The sequence below is a fragment of the Temnothorax americanus genome, unplaced genomic scaffold, assembly GCF_048541705.1.
Source record: "Temnothorax americanus isolate GAGA-0224 unplaced genomic scaffold, ASM4854170v1 Scaffold9, whole genome shotgun sequence".
In the NCBI taxonomy this organism is placed as follows: Eukaryota; Metazoa; Arthropoda; class Insecta; order Hymenoptera; family Formicidae; genus Temnothorax; species Temnothorax americanus.
Genome location: NW_027509812.1, coordinates 73,363 through 91,679, shown reverse-complemented (window position 1 = coordinate 91,679; position 18,317 = coordinate 73,363). Strand labels below are relative to the sequence as shown.

Here is an 18,317-nt window from a genome sequence, read left to right as displayed (position 1 = left end):
ACAATCGGATACTTCAACTCTATACGTATTCGCGATATTTTTATATACTTTGACGTATGTACAAATAAATGTTTATTCTCTTTACTTTTACTCCTCTACACGTCTTAGTAAAAAAAGGTTGTTATTTACTTGGAACATTTACGGTAAGAGTGGCCGCGATGGTGTACTAGAGGTAAAACTTTTTCCATCGGTGAAATTTCGAGACAGTCGCAAGTAATCGGAGTATATTTTGTAAATAAATAGCAACAAGAACGGAGGCGGGAGCCGTTTAAATGGATTATTTCGCTCAGTCCTTTTCAACATCTCAATTCTCATCGTGTTACATCGGCCGAAGGAAACGTAATGCATTCCGTATTGTCAAATCGCCTTTTTTTTGCATATCTTTCATATTTCTTATTTTTATTTCTCGAGTAACACATTTTGGTTTTACGATAAGAATAATGTTGTAAAGTTACAGCTAAGTATAAGCATAACTCAATACGAATTAGCTGTAAGATTACAAGAAAAATTTGCGGCACTTGAAAACCTAAATTTTTGATGTATCTCTATCTAAATAAGAAAAAAAATGTATTCGTTATAGTCGCGGAGTCACATCTTACTGATCTCGAATCTAAAATTTTTAAAACTCTTCATTACGTTTCATTCAAAAGGCATTCGTATATAGAGCTCAACATTGCAACATTAAATTGCATCATTAAATAACATGTATCTAAATTTAATAATAAAAATACCTAAATCACAATGTCACGCGTTCACTTCATGGCTACAATGAGGCTTTCCAGTCTATCTTGCATTACAGCTTACCGGAACGTGGGATAGCTTGAGAATGTTGACGCAATTTAGAAAGATCACAGTGACAAAATCATAATTCCTTAAACGTTATACTCGCATAACAAAGCTATATGTATGTACTATGCAATTTTTACAAAGCCATTTTTGTAAAAGATGATTTAGCATCGTTCGACTCTCAATGGCAGGAGAATGTTCTCGTTTGAATGTCTGATTTAAGTCGATGTCATTATTCATAAACTTTTTTAATAATGTTCACCAATGTGATATAGAAAGAAAAGAGGTATATATACAACAAGTATATATATATACATATAAAATATTGGATTTAAAATATTTTAGGGATATAGTTTTAAATTCTGCCAATGTGAGTTCATTCATAATCGATAAAATTTCTGTCGACTTAGCTTCATTCGTAGAAGCATTATAAATCGAACAGTGACAAACCCTAATTTTACTTCAATTATTCAACAATCCCTGATAATAGAAAACTAATCAAATCTGATAATGATACAGAAATACATACTTAACAAGTATGTGGATAATAATATGTAGAATGCTTAAATATATCTGCGTGTGTATATATAACTAGGCTGGAGCAAATGTTTTATAGGTACAATATACCTATATACAATAATTGCGATTTTAATTACGATTTTTTTTCGGGAGATTATTTAACACGAGCAATAATTTCATTTGTTACGATGTTAAAAATTCAACTTAGTGCACTGAGTGCCTCGTGAAGCGCCTGTTGTTGATCTGTTGTTAACTGCATAATGATCGCCTGGAATATCGTGTCGTTTTTCTGGAAAGAAATAAAATCATTTGTCATTTATTATGTATATTTATTATATTATCCGAAAGCTTGCAACGATAAGTATAGACTTTTTGCCCACACACCTGTATTTCTCTAACGATACTAAGGATTCTAGACATAACGGGATGGTCGGTAGGCACGGCTTCTCTGAACAACGCTTCGGCAAAGAAACTTATAAGTCGTGGCAAATGCGCATTATTCGTTCCTAAAACTACTGCGTGATTTGCTTCGATCAAATCGCATAGATATCCGTATACGTGAGGGGCTTCGTCTTCATCTTCGACAACTGGCAGCCAAGTTAGCCTGTAAAGAAGCGTTTTGAGTGTGTTCATGAGTTTATATTTATTAAAAATAACAATTTCTTAAAATATCAATTTACCAATGTGGAAGAATCTCATCGACGTTGATTGCTTTGTTATTGTATTTGAGAATTTTAGTCACTGCTGAAATAGCATTTTCAGTAGGGTTTACATTCTCTGGCGACCTAGATTCGGGATCGCTAATAACTTCCATCAGTTTTGGTAAAGCTTCTGCACACGCTTGCGCAAAGCCTTCTCCACCAAATTGGCCTAAAACTCCGCAGCCATAAGCCGCTGCCTGCCTAACTTCTGCGGACTTGTCAGAAACGTATTGAATCATGGGTCGCAAAAAGAGATCTTGATATTTTGCGCACTCAGGTCCTCCGAATTCTATAACGTCGTCAAAGACGCATAAAGCCCATTGGTGATCCGCCCACGATCTTTCGGGGCTCAATAATTTTACGAAATGTACGCATATTTGATCAAAGTATGGGAAGAATGAAGACTTGTGAGTTGTAAATAAGGCATGCAAAATATCAGCAATTTTGCTGAGCGTGTATACGTCCTCATTGTCTTCATCAGCAAGTTGTTCTTCAACAACCTAAACCAATAAATATAGTTAATACAGATCAATATATTTTTATAACATTCATTTAATTATTTAAAAAATTTCTATCAAGTTTTATAGACAACAGACTTTATAGATTACTATACATAGATTATTACCTCATCACAAATTATTACCTCATCATAATCTTCATCTTTTCGTTTCTCCAATCTAGCAACTGCTCTTTCAAAATGTTCTTTAAGTAACTTATCTAAAAGTCGTAAAAGTTCAGTCATATGCGGTGCACTTAAGCAACCTGCGCCCAATGTCTCGATACATTTTGCTAAAGAGGACAATAATTCCAACAACACTTCCGATTCTGGTTCTGTATCGATAGCTTTCAACAGATCTGGGCAAATATATGCCCACATGCCTTCTAGATACTGTGGACCTGTAAACATTGATATGTGCGATAAGACAGTTGACGATAGAAAAGTTATGTGGTTCTTCAATAAAAATATTAATTATCTAATAACCTTTTATTTTAGCACAGTCGAGAAGATACGGCAAACTTGCCGCAGCTGCAGTTCTGACACCGTCGTGGAAGTAAAACTTCAACATCGGCACCATTAATCGCACCACTTCTTCCGCATAATCCGCAAAGCCTTCCTTTAATTCCCGCGCGTAACAAACCAACATCTCGCACGCAGAAGCCTTGTCCTCCAAACCAGCTGTTTTGATTCCAAAGTTTTGTTGCTCTCCTAGTGAAACAAACTGCCAATCAAGATCACCCTCAATGCCTTCCATGTCTTCATTGTCTAGTAATGCAACTTCAGGTTTCATAGCGGCTGTTCGCAATACGGGTCCCATTACTAATGGTAAGTACTGTTCAAATTGTTTCCCTATAAAAAAAAATACAAGTGTTTTTAAGGAACTGTGTGATTATAAAAACTTCCTGAAGTACGATAAAGCGTGGAATGTGCAAAAGAGCATAAAAAGTTTTCATTGTGTAATATCTTACCAAGAATTTTACAAATCCTGGCCCAAGCAGATATAAGATAGCTGGTTTGCGGATCGTCATCAGGAAGATCACCTTCTGAATGTGTTTTGAGTAACATATCCATAACATCGCTAGCATCGGCAATAAACTGTTGAGATTAAACTATATTAATATATACAATATATAACAATATATAATTGATAATTATGAGCTTTTCATTCAGAAAACATCAAAGTATCAGAAGATTTTAATCACCTTTTCTGGGCCAACAGCTAGGCCTATAAGACTGACACATTCGATAGTTTTGCCTCGTAATATTTTGTGTTCCTGCTGAGTCGCATTTTGAATAATATATTTTAAACAAGGCATTAGCCTGTCGTAATAAGTTACAAATTGCTCTTCGCATGTATCCGCAACAGAAGCAATTGTCGTGACAACCTGTATAAACAAAAAAAGAATCAGTTTTACAATAAGTCCTAACTTTTCGTAAACGTTTATTTATATTTTACAATTTATTATAACTCGAGAATTTAACGTAGCTTTATGTGGAAATGGCAAACTTATAATTGGCGGATATCAGATTTGATTCCTCATTTTAAATTCATAATCTGCATAAAGCAACAGCTCCCATTGGCGGCTGGATATAAAAAGCATTGAGCTAAGGATAACTCAACTTACCTGTTCCAGTACGAGCTTAGTTCCCTTTTCAACTAATTCGTGGAATTTAGCAGTCAGGATAGATTCAAGTTTAGCCATTATAGCATCGAGGTATGGAGTGAGAATATTTTTAGGACAATCTTCGCTAAAGTTTACAAGAGCGGCGCCAGCATGAGCTTGAACTCTGGGATTTGCGTTATCGTCCAACACCATCAATAATCCAGGGATAACTTTATCATGAAATTTCTTTTCAAATATGGGCGAAAAGTCTGTAGACATTTGACCTACTGCGTTGCAGGCAGCGTATCTTACACGAGGATGCTAAAAAAAGAAAAAAAAGAATTCAACATTACTTGATTTATCCACAAATTTTATTTTCATATTATATTGTTTGTACGAATGGAAATATATGTTCCAAAACTATGACTACTATTACTACTAGCAGTAGTCAGCTCTCAGGAACCGCAAGGAACAAATTTTGATTTTCTGTATTACTAAAACAGTAATACAGAAGGAATTTGTGTCCTGTGCTTAATTTGCCACAATTGTATCACTAGTCATATCCAAATGTATATAACTGTCGGATTTATTTGTGGCTCAGTAAATTACATACATATAACTTGATGTAAGAAGAAATAATTTCAAACTAATAGCTGATGTTAAATAAAATTATGAAGCAAGCGTGTCTTTGTACTTACCGGATCTTGTAAATATTGTATGACTCCGTCCATTATTTGTGGTAAAAGAGCTTCCATTTGCTTGTGGCACCCTTCACCAACAGCTGAGATAGCCATAAGTGCTGCATGTCTAAATAATAAAAAATATATTTTTATATATACACAATAGATAAGTATAAAGATATAAAATTTTATTAATTAACAAATATTTAAAAAGCTGTATGTTTTTGTAATTATAGCAGTCATATCGTACAACTGCCAATTCTCATTTTAAACATCCAATGAGAGTCTCAGACCAACTGCCAAAACGGCAGCTGGGAAAGAGAATTATCTCATTCGTTATTCTATCACAGACGTAACGCAATTACATAAAAGTATGTAACTGCTGACTTTTCTGTGAATACGTTCATAAATATCATATGTATAAATTATAACTAAATATATAAAAAATAAAGATTGTTTACCTATACTTCCAATCATTGTTATTTAACATTGTAGGAATATTTTGCACAATTTGTGGTAGCATAGTCTTCCCTCCCAGGCCACACGCCAATCTGTCTAGAGCGCTTTCCGCAACCACAGTGTTGCTATCGTTATCTTCCTCGATAATTTCATCAGAGAAACTCCATTTTTCATCTTCTTCCAAATCAGTCATCATCTTCAATACCAATGGTACTAAAGATACAATGTATTTTTCACCAACTTTGCGTACCATAGCTGGTGCAGTCTCTGCTAGAGTTACCAAAACTTCTAGTGCCAATTGCCTCCAAGAGTCAGGCATCTCTTCGTTAGAAAATACATTCATGCACATTTGCATAACATTGTCTAATTGTCCCCTGAGGAATTTTGGCGTGGTTTCAGCAAGGTCTATCAACACTTTTATAAGAGCATCATCATCTTGCTTTTCTATAGATTGGGCGGTTACTTGTACAAGCGCTGGAACTAGTTCGGAGAAATGCTTGTGTATATTTTCCTCTTTGTCATGTAATGTTATAAACGCTCCAATTGCCCTTACTGCTTGAAACCTGACCTGTGTGACAAGAACAATTGCAATTATTACAATTACTCTTATAGAAAACTTGGGATAATTAAAAAAAAAAAATCGTTTAGGATGTCAACACAAATGTAACTATTCTATATAAAATGTATGCCCCGTATCTGTCTGTAAATTAATACTTCACAAGTTACAGTCATCAGAAGGCATATATATTTCTTTTTTTTTTTTTTTTTTTTTTTGGAGAAATTATGTGACGAGTAATCTCATCTTGTCGAGACTCGCGTATCTATCTCCCGTTAGACTAAATAAAAGTACGAAAAATAAATGAGTACGTAAATTTCACATTACCTCGTAATTTGTCGGGTCTAAAACAGATTGTTGTAACATTTGTTTTATAAGATCGAGATGATTTGCTTGTTGATTTCCAAATACGCCTGGGACGGATCTGCATGCACATTTAATACGCTTTACTCTCATATTCTTAATAAATACACCACTCATACAAGATAAATATAAAGAAAACTCACGTAAACATACGAAGCGCGCTCTCTTTTAATGCCGGCAACGGACTATTCGCGCATTGAAATAGGAACTGAAGAAACTCCGGCCACTGATTATTACCATCTTCGTCTATTAAATTCCTGGCAACTTCGGCTGCAACGTCGCAAACTTTACGTCGGATACTTTCGGTTTGTTCGGTTTGGACCGATAGTAAAATTTGTTCCTTCAATTGGATTTGCGCCTCCGGTGGAATCTGTGAAATAATAGCATATCAAATTTATCTTTAACTGACCTTTGATTCAAACGTAGATGATTATTGAAAAAAGCTTATTTTAAGAAAGATATTTTATGTAGCAACTGGAAATTAAGGAAAAGAGCTTTTTAGGAGGACTACCTTGGGATAAAAGTCCAGAAATTCTGAAGAGAATAACCGACGCAACAGCACTGCGGCTATGGCCCGCATGTCTTCTGCAAGCGTGCCATTGCAAACGGTAGTTAACAGAAACGTCACCTTGCTTTCCACTGGAAGATTTCCGTACGCCTCCTAAATAATTTCAATTTCTCATTAAAAATATCGTTGATTATTTAAGATCTTTGTTAAATTCCTGACGACATAATATAAGCCTTCTAATCAAATAATACAATTCCTTTAGAAATTTAAGCTATAAAGTTACTTTATTCAAAACTTTCTACAAATTTTTATATCTATCTAAAAAGCATTAATTTTTCCTTTGAAGAATTAAACACATAATTTTCTATAGGAAAAATCAAATTTTACAAAAGTGCAAAAGAAGAAGCGACATCACACTTTAACGATAGAAAATTGTAAAGTCATTGTAATGTCTTTATCCTGTTGTTATACATTATACGTCATATACAAAGCAATGTGCGATGAATATATCTACAGATATTTATCTTCATAGATGCCAAAATCCAAGCTTTCTCTCTTTCAGTGTCTCTCTCTCTCCCTCTCTCCTGAACTAAATTTACCAAGCTGGATCTGACGCATTTCGTGCGGCGTACATATCGTAATCGACGCACGTATGAATATTCGACGAATTACGCTCGACACGTGATCGTGCCGTGAGTCAAGGTAAAAGGCATATATAGAGCGCGCCGAGCGGCATCAAAGTCGCGGACTCGCGAGCCGATATTCTCGGGCGGCTCGCGAACATCGCGAACCAGAGGAACGACGATGTACACGCGGTGCACGCCACCGGCCACGATGTCGCCGGAAATCGCGTGGCTCGCGTGTGTAGGCGGGAAACCGAGACGCATCTCGCGTGGAACGCGCTTGCCGCGCGGGGACGGACGGACCAGGACGGACGCACGGCCGGACGTTAATCGCGTCATCGCGTTGATCGCGAGCAAGTCGCGCTGCCCGGGGGGAAAAAAAAAAAAAAAAAAAAAGGAGCTCGGAGTCGAGCACGCCGGCGAGCGTCGGCATCCGTACATCGCCCGTACACGCGGAGCTGACGGATGGCACGCGGGGCGCGCGATGCCCGCGTGCGGAGGGGGACACCATTTTGGATTTCTTGACCGATCGCGCGCGGGTAGGCGCGTCGCGGAAATTCGACGCCCGGTCGTCGCGCTCGACGGATTCCTCGCGGTCGACGATGATGGACGGATCGGCGACGTCGCCGTTCGACGGACCGCGTCGCGCGGACCGACGCCGGCTCCGGAGCAGCCCGCGCGCGAGCTCTGACACACAACACGTCGGCAACGTGCTCGGCACGACGGAACGCGTGCCGCGATCCGCGCGGGCCGCCGCCGGGCGCGATCGACGTCGAGCGGGCGCGACCGCCGAGAATTCACCAGGCGTTTACACGTACCTCCGCCCGCGTCCGGACATCGTTGTCTGTGCTGAGGAGTGTATTCAGAAGTTGTTGAAACTGGTCGAGGTCTGCCGCCATTGTTACCGAACGAACACGAACGAATGAAGCCAAGCGCACAGCCGCACACTTGCCCCCCGCGAGTCGATCTCTCGTCGTGCGACGTGGCCAACGTCGCGCGGCGAAACGTCACTATTCGCCGAGCGCGCGGTGCCAACATCGCGGACATCGCCCCGTGGCGCCTCGCGCCGGCGGCCGCCGCGCGGCGTTGCTTTTAAAAATTGTTGGAAACGAAACGTCCGCTGAATTCAATTGGTTCCTTCGTTTGACAGTGAATTTGGAGTCTAATAACTGCGGAAATCTTAGATATTATAGAAATTAGTTATTTTAATATAACTCAGAAATAATTTTTAAAATAGAGTAACTTAAAAAAACATACGGAATTTAATAATATTTGCAATCTTTCGGAATCTAGTAACTTTCAAATCCCAACCTTTCAATTTAGTAACTTTTAAGTCCCAATTTATTTCAAATCTAGTGATTTTTAAATCTTTTTTTCAATCTAGTAACTTTGGACATTTTATTAATAATAATTTATTATTTGTAGATTTGATTATAGCAATTAAAACTAAGTAAATTAAAATTACTTTGTTCCAGAGTTGTCATTGGAACATCAATTAAATATGAACCCGGAAAACATTATGCAATGTTTGGAAAAATAAGGTGTATTTTTTACTTAATTTTATTAATTTTGCTAAATTTATTAATAATAATTTATTATTTGTAGATTTAATTATAGCAAAACTAAGTAAATTACTTTGTTTCAGACTGTCATTTTGGAACATCAATTAAGTATGATCCTGGAGAATATTATGATGTCTTGAAGTTAAAATATTTTTTATTTGATTTTAGTAATTTTATTAATAATAATTTATTATTTGTAAATTTGATTTTACTAATTAAAATTTAGTAAATTAATATTATTTTGTTCCAATGTGCTGCCGTTGAGACATTAAGTGAATAATGAATTGAATATCCCGAAGAACATTATTATGTCTTAATTAAGATGCCTTAAATATTATTCTTTAATAAAATGGAACAGTGTCCCTTAATAATTTGTTTATAATCAAATTTGCTAAAATATATCAGACTATAATATTATTATATATAATCAGATGTATTAGATCAGATATATATAATCTGATTTATTATGATAAATTAATTGTCTCTTGAATCTATCAGTCTATTGGAAAGTTCAGGTAGTGGATAATTTAAACGATTGCTTCATCAATAATTGCAGTCTAGCTCTTTTTTTGTAAACTAATGATTATTCTAAGTCTTTATTCAGATATATTCGTCGATGTCGATGGGGATGATAGTAGGAAAAGGATAGGGAGAGAAAAACGAGCTTACGCCAGCGTTTCGTGATTACAGTGATTTTCCGCAATTAAAGTCTGTTTAGTCATGGACCAGTACGTGGACTGCGTTCGCGAAACACATCTGACAGTGCGCAGCTCGACGCATCGCGTTTTATTTGCAACTGTCTGCACTCATTGTTTGCCTCTACGTGAAAACGCAAAAATATAAACGCAGGGAGGATAACGCCAATTCAGAAATATAGAAGCAAAAATACTCTTCAAGTTCTGATAAACTTTTAAAAAGCCTTTCTCATAGATTTGTCAACAAATTGCCATACGACTATATTTTATTTATTTATTTTGAAATTGAATTAACATTGAGTTAAGTGTTAATCTCATGAAATTTTAGTTGTAAATTGGGCACATTACGTTTTAATAGAACACAAATGTCTTTCGAATTAAAATACCGAAAAGGAATATTTTTATAATTTTTAATTTATATCAGGTTTATATATATATTATCGATTACTTGACATGAGCAACTGTTTTATTAGTATAATAAGATTACGCGTACTACAAAAGATACACACAAGTATGACAAAATATATATTACATTACATAAATATAAATTTATATATAGATATATAATTTTTCTCTGCATTATTTAACCCGTGCACAGAATCCTTTTAATTTTAATTTGAATTGATAGGTAAATCGAAAATGATTACCTTCGCTTAAAAATACTTTTCCTTCTTGATTTAGCGACATGACAATTTATTTATAAAAATTTGATTATATGATACATATGAAAACTTTATATAAAAATAAATAATCCCGATATATCTAGATATCTAAATATTATCAAGCGATTATCCAAAAATATTCACAGTCTATTTGGATATGAGAAGACACTATATAAATTGCAACACTTCTCTTCGAGCGTGAATGATATTTTATTCATGTATTCGCGATATCGGCGATATTGTAAAAGTAATATCCGCAAGTCACTGCAATTACGGTAATTATTAACGTTGAATCTCTCATTTGCAATGAGGAACGCGGTCCTTTTTAATTCACTTATACAGTTACATTGATACTCGTCATTAATGGATTAAATGCTAGACGAGATAAATATTGAAATTAAACCCATAATTATATCTGGCATAATATATTTACAAGGCGAGGATGCATTACTCTCATTAATAGCGCAAAAGGCGTCTCTTCATTTGAGATTGCTCGTATATGATGCGCGATTATATACACGAATATATTTAATCCGCGAAAATGTGGAGAGTCACAGACACCAAAAGCCGGCATCAATGTGTATCTCACGCGCGGAGAGAGTCGCAAAACAAAGGGGCAAGCCCGTTGTAACATCTGTCATTACGACAATCCAATGTTTTTCGCGCGTGTGTGACGTCCGTTGTTATACACGCGATCAGTGGATTTATCACGAAAGATATTACAAAATATACATCCGGACGCGTTTTCATATCGAGTACGCGCTTTCATCTCGCGCGCGTATGCCATGTGCGTGTTGCAGTAAAAAATTACGCGCGGAGCATAATTGAACATAAAGCTATTACGTACGCGCACAGCTATTACTGTGTACTTTTTTTTTTACATAAAACGAATTTTTGACGAAACAAAAAATTTCTCTTTTAATGAAACTGAATTATTGATCGCAATCCAAACGAGATGCTATCTTTGTCGTTAGATACTATTATTTCATTTTTTTTATCTACTTAGAAACAGTCAATTTTTGATGCTGTAAGGAAGAATATAAGAAAAAATTTGTAATATTTACTGTATCCCGCGAAATGTAATTGCGGCTGTTTAGTAGAATAAGAGCAGAGAGGTCAAAGACCGAGATATATATAAGAAGAATATAATTGCAGGGGTGCTTGTGCGAGGACTATCCACTCATTTGCAATGTGCCACGTCGCACTCTGGCAGTCCAGGGGAATGATAGATGAGCACCAACTATTCCGCGCGCAAAGCGAGCTTTACCTTTTTGCTGGAATAATCTCAGACACAAGGATTTTCGACGTGATGCCCGTGGTCGTAGAGTATGCGATAATGGCCCGACATGCGCGCGCGATTAATGCATTATTACGCGCTCCACCGACACCGCTTTATCCTTATCGCCGTCACGCCGCCCGCGCCGTTGTCATTGTCCTGTTTGGCTTTAACTATACTCTCGTCGCCCTAAAAGCTGAAGATGAAGTAGCGGCGCGGTGCTTTCAGGAGGTTTTGTCAGTTGCTCTTAAAACGATTCCCAGGCGCTCGCGCCGGCGAGAGAACATGAGCTACCCTTCATAAATTTTAAAAGAACCGCCGGTTATATGGAAATGTTTAACGAGAAAAGAAACTAAATAAAGTATAAAATGTATTCAAAGTATAATGAATTAACAAAGCATTGTATTTAAATCAATCTTTCAATCTCACGAGCTATTTTTTGCTATACATAAACACTTCAATTTCTTCCTTCCCTAATTAAATGGAAAATCTTATTATAAATTGGCAGATATATATCCCTAATTAAATAGAAATTTTATTATAAATTGAAAGATATATAAAAGCGAGTAAAGATAACAAAATTTAATAAACTACGTATACAGAATTTATGGTATATAGACATTCCACCTCCAGGATTTTTGTCCCTCTATATGCTGCAGGTTCTCTTCGATGGATTGTAGTCCAGGATTCTTTCAGTTACACACTTCCTTCCTTAAAATTAAATAAAAATAATTTTATTATAAATTAGCAGATATGAAAATTTAATAAATTATATGTACAGAATTTAATATTATCCATTCAATCTCAGGATTTTTGTCCCTCTATATGTTGTAGATTCTCTTCGACGGATTGTAGTCCAGGATTCTTGGGAGAGACGCGATCGAACCGATTTCGCCTGTTGGTTATCCGCAGATTTTTCTCCGCGAAGATATACTTCTTCAGATAGTCGCTCAATTCGCCTTCGAAATTATTTTTTGACCTTCTATCCGACACCTCCGACATTGCGGTGTACTCATCCGTCCCTCTCGACGCGTCCTGATGCAGACGACGCCCCAATCCCGCATTCGTCACCTTCAATTTTTCGTTAGCGCCTCGCAGGTCGTTTACTCTGAGCCTAAGGTCGAAGTTCGACTTCCTCGAGGCGGCGAGCTCGTCCTTTAAAGCCGCTCTCTCCGATTTCAATGCGTTTAATTCTTCCTCAAATATCTCGAGCTGCGACCTCGACGCCGCCTTCTCGTCCCTCAGATTCATCAGTTCGAGTTTCAAAGCCTGAATCTCCTCCACCGTCGCTCCACCGAAGTCTGCCCTCGTTTTCTCACCGTCCAGGCAGGAGTTGCGACTACTGCGCGAGATATCCGCTTTCATCTTCGGCGCCCTATTCTCGGGCTGATCGATATCGTGCGCCGCGGTCCTTTCGTTACTGCCCGACATCTTCGGATCGGCGAGATAATTAGAATAATTGCTCGCTCCTTTCTCGTGCGAGATTTCAAATTTCTTCAAGATAGGATCGACGATTTCTTCGTCGTCCGACGCATTCGTCCACGCCGCCGGGCCTTCGGATCTGCCTTCCGTCAGTTCCATCGCAATCTCGGAGTTTTCGGACCTCAAATTTGCCCGCTCCAATTTCAAAGGCTTATTCCCGCGTCTCTTTAACTCGCCCTTTGGTTCGTCTTTGATCCCTGCTTTGTTATCATGACCGTCGCGTGTGTCAGATTCTACTTTGACTTCTGTTCCGCCGTCCCTTCGCTCGCCAATTTCGACCTTTACGCTCGTGCGCGAGGTATCCGAGCAATTTTGCTTCTGCTTAATCTCGTTATGAACGCCGACGAATCCCCGCTCCCTCGCAAGCGGATGCCGCGTATCGATCTTCTTTAAATAATTCTTACGCGCGTTACTCTCGTCGTGCAACGCGGCCGCAGCGAGCCGCAATGCCTCATACTTCATTCGCTGAATCTTCAGTTGATTACCGAGTGCTCGGCACTCGTTACCGATTTCATTTATTCTCCCTCTCGCGTCGTCTCTCTCCCGCCTCAGCTCGACGTTATCCCTCTCCCGCGTGTCGCAGGTAGCCCGAAGGAGAGTATTTTCCGCTTTCGCTTCGTCATTTTCGACCCTTGATTTATTCAATTCCATGGACAAATATTCATTCTCCTCTCTCGCCTTATTCAGCCGCTCTCGCAGGGCGACGTTCTCATCGTCGAGCTCGTTAATACGCGTCGCGAACTCGTTCTTTTCGGTCAACAGCACTCGTACACGGTTCTCGGCCTCGGCATTCCGTAGCGACAGCATATCCAAATCGCCGACGACCCTCGAGTTCTCCGATCGCAAACGCGCCGCTTCAACGGCCGCGTCTTCCAGCTCCGTCCGCATGCTCTCCAGCTCGAACTTTAAATTCTCCGCGGCAGCCTCGCGCTCGCTCATCTTCTCCCGAAGGCCGTTACGCTCGGACTTAAATTTGTTAACTTGATCCTGCAGCGCGGCGCACTTGTTATTGGCATCGGCCATCGACCTATCCAACAATCCTTTCTCGGACCTCAACTCCGATAACTCTCCCTCAAGTTGTTCTTTCTCGTTCCGAAGCTGTTTGACTTTATTCCCCGAAGCTTTGTACTCCGCCATCAGCCTGTCGAATTCGTTCGACCTTTCCTCGCCGATGCTCGTCCGGCAGTTCAATCGATACGTCAACGACTGCTCGTTAGACTCGAGATCAGAAATTTCACCCTCCGACCCGGCCCCGTCACCGACGGCTTTATCCGGCACGGGCTTCAAATAGCCGATTCGCTCGTCCGATTCCTTGTTCGGACTTATTTCAGGCTCATTTGACTCGGCTTTCAAGCACTCTAATTCTTCCCTGAGGTTTCGTGCACGCTCTTCAGCATTGTCTCGCTCCCCCCCGCCGCTTTTCTCCGCCGAACTTTTCAATTTGCCCAGTCGCTCGTCGCGTACCTCCTGTTTCCCAAGTCCCTCAATTATACTTTTCAGTTTTACATTTTCGTCGGAAGCGATCCCAAGCTTAGTCTTCAGATCCTCCGTCTCGGTCCTAAGGACCGCTTTCAGCGCGTCCCCCTGGGTAATAATATTCTCAATTTCCTTGTCTCTCACTTCGAGAACGTTACGCAACCTTCCCGTTTCCCCTAACAACGTCTCTTTGTCCTCGCGAAGGCCCAGCAATTCTTTCCTCGCTGCGTCCATTTCAATCTTCATCAGTTGCATCTCTGCGACACGCCGCTCGGAATGATCGCGTTCAAGTTCCGATAACTCTTGTTTCCCCCTTTTTATATCCTCCCGAAGAGTCTCGTTTACCTCGCGCATGTCAGCGATAATCTTCTCGTACTTCTCGCGATCTCTCTCCGACGTTAATCTGATGCTCGCACGTTCGTCGTTCAGCCCACTTATACGCTCGTTCTTTTTCAACAATTCCGATTTTAAATACACGACCAAGGCTTCGAGCTGCTCGATTCTCTCACGTAAATTCGCGCGATCATCGAAAACTTCGAGTTCCCTCATTTTGCAGCACAATCGCTCAATCAAGTCTTCCAGCGCTTCCGTTATTTTCTCGTTGGTGCTTATAACTTCCGGCGGGGCCTGTTTCAAAATGGCGATTACCGCGATTGATTTTTTAACGATATCTTCGAGTTCCGTGACTTTGGTCATGTATCGCGAGCCGCTTACGCCGCCGATTTTGCAATACTTATTCATCGGTTTTATCTTCAGCTTTTCAATCTCGCTATCGATTTCCTGAAGGAAATCGTTCAATGACGAAGCGGTTTCCAAGCATCTCTCGTACCGAACGTTCTCGCGCGATCGTTCATCCATCGGCACGTCCGATCGTCCGAGCTCTACGGACAGCACTTTCAGGTTTACTCTTAGATTAACCACCTTCTTCATGTATCTCAAACAATCGGGATCGCCGGCGGCGATCATCGCCTCGCGATCGCTCTTTAAATTGTTCCTCAAGTCGTTCATCAAGCGCTCGATGCGCTTAACAACGTCCGGGATATCCGTGGCGTCCAAACTTTCGCTATGGTTCGCATTCTCGCGAATAATTCTCAGCCGGCCCATCTCTCCCATCAATTGTTCGGCGAGATTGTTCAATTCGCCGATCCTCTTCCGATATTCCGCTCCATTACCGCACCTCAATCGCAGCATCGCCCTTAATCGATCGAGCTTGTGACGCAGATTCCTGTACCTGGTCTTGAACCTGTACAAATTCTCGCTAACGTTCACGAGCTCCTCCGACAGGCCGATAATCATCTCGACGGTCTTGCCGATCGCGTTCGCGAAGATTATTTCTATCGTCCGATCGCCCCTCGCGAACTCGTTCAGCTTGTCCCTGAGTTGCTCCACCAGCACGACGCTCGTCTCGCTCTCCCCGGCCTCCTTCAGCCGCCTCTTCAGACGCAGAATCTCGTCGTTCATACGTTCCCGCTCGCTCGTGAATTCGTTCTCGAGCGTGGCGATCTTATCGCCTATTTCGCAGACGGTGACACGCGCGAGATCCTTCTCGGCTTTCGTCAGGGCACGTTTCAGGCTCGTTACTTCGTTCTCCAGTGCGCCGTTTGCCTGCTCCAACCGGTTAATCTCCTCCCTCTGATGCGCGATCAAAGGGTCTATCTGCTGGCTATCGTTCCCACTCTTGTCATCCACACGCAAAGCCATTTTCATCCGCCAGATATTACTCTTCAGTTTCGCGCTATCGTCACGCCAGTCCCTCATCTGCCGCATCACGTTATGCAGCTTGTGCAGGGTCGCAACAGCCATTCGGGCGATCCTCGTCTTCTCTTCGACGGCGACGTCAATCGCGATCACTGACAAGTAATCGTCGAGATATTTGTCATTCATCGCTGCCTCTTCAATTTCACCGGAGTTTTGTAATACGCGACAGAGCGGCATCGAGCGGGAGATAAATTTCGCTAAACACATCGATGGTATAGCTATTATAAGTTCACGTAAAAAATCTTTTATGTACATGTTTATACGTGTATAAAATTATTTACGACTTTACCTTTATGCAGATTTTTCATTCAAATCATTATAAATTTTTGAAAATGTTCCGTTGTGGTTAGCGCTGTGCCGTTAATAAATCCATTTAAATGTCAATTAATTTACGCTATTTTATTAATTACATTGTACAAATATCGATTACTATTTTTTATTAAGCGTACAGCATGTCATGGTAACAATAATATCAATAATTTGCAACAATTTCCAATTATCTAGTTTCATCAACTTGTATGTATGTACTTGAGAATTTTCGTATATATATCGAATTGTCACTAATGAGCGGCGCTCTTCGGAAGATAGGAAATCGATTTTCATGCGTATACTGAGAGCACAGATATCTTCACGTTTGACAAGCTGTTAACATGTATGTTACATACATACATACGTACACGTTATTTATTATACATTTTGTAAGAGCTAAGAGCCCGGCCGTTGTTACGGCAATTCGATTAACGAAACGGTGATTTTGCACGAGTAAACGCGGCGCGCCGCGGCGAGCAAAAAGGGGGCGGAAAGTTTCGTGCTGAAGTTCCGTTAACCCCTCGCACCGCATCCGTGTTTTCCTCCTTCCTTTGCAATTACCGCGCAGATTTAATTGATGACGGGCCCTCTCGATAAGTTCTCCAACAGAACCGAACTGTGGTCCAAGTGCTCTCGAAACTCTCGAAACTTAAGAAGCGTTCAGTATCGCTGCGCCTGGGCCCTCAATATATCGGAACACCTAATAAGACTGCTCCAACGAGGACTTTCGCTGGGGCATACTGCGCCCAATTTAATTATAGCGACCGCTTAATTATGTGGGTCGTACGTAATCGGTACTTCCGGTTTCCCGGGGAGCGCGCGCGAGAACTTCGCGAGTGGGAAACTCGGTGAATAATGCGCGTGTTCTCTCCGCATCGAGCATCTCCATCTCTATATCGACAACAATCTCACGTATAGGATTCTCTGATGCGATCGAAATTCTCGATATAAATTCGCGACGAGACAATTTATTTAATATTAGCTTATTGCTGTGTTAACCGCTGAAGATTCTGTTTACTTTGTACATACATATACGTACAATTTTGGAAACTATAAGTTATCCGAAGTTTAATTTGGAATTGCAAAATCGAGTTATATCGATCTCGCTATCAATGTCGCTGAGTCACGTGTCGAGCTCATTGAGAAGAGTATATGCCGATACTGCCTGACATTTCACGAGTTTCCGCGCAACCTCATATCTGCATAAAAAGATTTTATCTTGGCAAAGTTTCTTTTTGCGAAACAATGATAGCACGCTGCACCGTCACGGGTTATCCGTGAATTGACCCGAGGCATAAATAACTTGTTTTTCATTCCGATAATGTTAGAGGTGCTGTCTAGAACTAGCGCCGGATACCAAGTAACTTTTACATCTTTTATCCGACGCGCTCGCCGGAAAGTACGTCGTAATGATTGTAAGGGCATTTTCAGGAATAAATTCGCGTCGCGGAACGTATACGCTATGCAGAAAGGTTAAAACGTGGTTCTCACCAAATTGCACCGGGTCATGGACGATCGATACGCACCGCCGTTTTGCTCATGCGGATGCCATGCACCGCGGCCGGCGAGGCCGATCGAATCGCCGCCGCACGAGCCGTGCTGTTGCTGCGAATACAACCCATTCAGCGACAATTCCAAGGAGTCGGAGATCTACGACTTGCCGTTCGCCCTGCGAAAACTGACGGTAATGAAGTGCCAGATGAAGAAGTGGCGCATGGAGCGGCTGCAGCTCGAGAGCGAAAATAGGTCTCTGAAACGAGCTCTGCGATCATTCGGTATCGGTGTTCCACTTCATAGCC

General features: G+C 40.4%; 2 protein-coding genes across 3 annotated transcripts; both read right to left on the bottom strand.

Moving 5' to 3' along the window:
- Window positions 1-948: 948 nt before the first annotated feature.
- Window positions 949-8,276, bottom strand: Karybeta3 (karyopherin beta 3). 2 transcript variants are annotated; one of them, XM_077425048.1, is made up of 14 exons: window positions 8,117-8,276; window positions 6,679-6,828; window positions 6,311-6,537; window positions 6,132-6,228; window positions 5,251-5,816; window positions 4,808-4,916; window positions 4,131-4,430; window positions 3,708-3,890; window positions 3,474-3,600; window positions 2,989-3,354; window positions 2,650-2,903; window positions 1,986-2,506; window positions 1,690-1,909; window positions 949-1,594 (listed from the first exon to the last, which is right to left on the bottom strand). In XM_077425048.1, exons 1-14 carry the CDS (start codon window positions 8,195-8,197, stop codon window positions 1,505-1,507), a joined length of 3,291 nt encoding a protein of 1,096 aa, XP_077281174.1. In that variant the 5' UTR covers window positions 8,198-8,276; the 3' UTR covers window positions 949-1,504. The 2 variants fall into 2 exon arrangements, with proteins under 2 accessions (XP_077281174.1, XP_077281176.1); XM_077425050.1 differs by lacking the exon at window positions 8,117-8,276 and adding an exon at window positions 7,190-7,481.
- Window positions 8,277-12,213: 3,937 nt separating this feature from the next.
- On the bottom strand, window positions 12,214-18,026 carry LOC143907921 (uncharacterized). Its single transcript, XM_077425042.1, has one exon. The coding sequence runs from the start codon at window positions 16,462-16,464 to the stop codon at window positions 12,298-12,300; it is 4,167 nt and encodes a 1,388-aa protein (XP_077281168.1). The 5' UTR covers window positions 16,465-18,026; the 3' UTR covers window positions 12,214-12,297.
- Window positions 18,027-18,317: the final 291 nt, after the last annotated feature.

Excerpts from the sequence above, each read along its gene's own strand:
- Karybeta3 (XM_077425048.1), bottom strand. The coding sequence starts at position 8,197 with ATGGCGGCAGACCTCGACCAGTTTCAACAACTTCTGAATACACTCCTC. Across the intron at positions 3,891-4,130 it reads CTAAGCTCGTACTGGAACAG|GTTGTCACGACAATTGCTTC; the intron begins GTAAGTTGAGTT and ends TTGTTTATACAG. Across the intron at positions 3,355-3,473 it reads CAGGATTTGTAAAATTCTTG|GGAAACAATTTGAACAGTAC; the intron begins GTAAGATATTAC and ends TTTTTTTTATAG.
- LOC143907921 (XM_077425042.1), bottom strand. The coding sequence starts at position 16,464 with ATGTACATAAAAGATTTTTTACGTGAACTTATAATAGCTATACCATCG.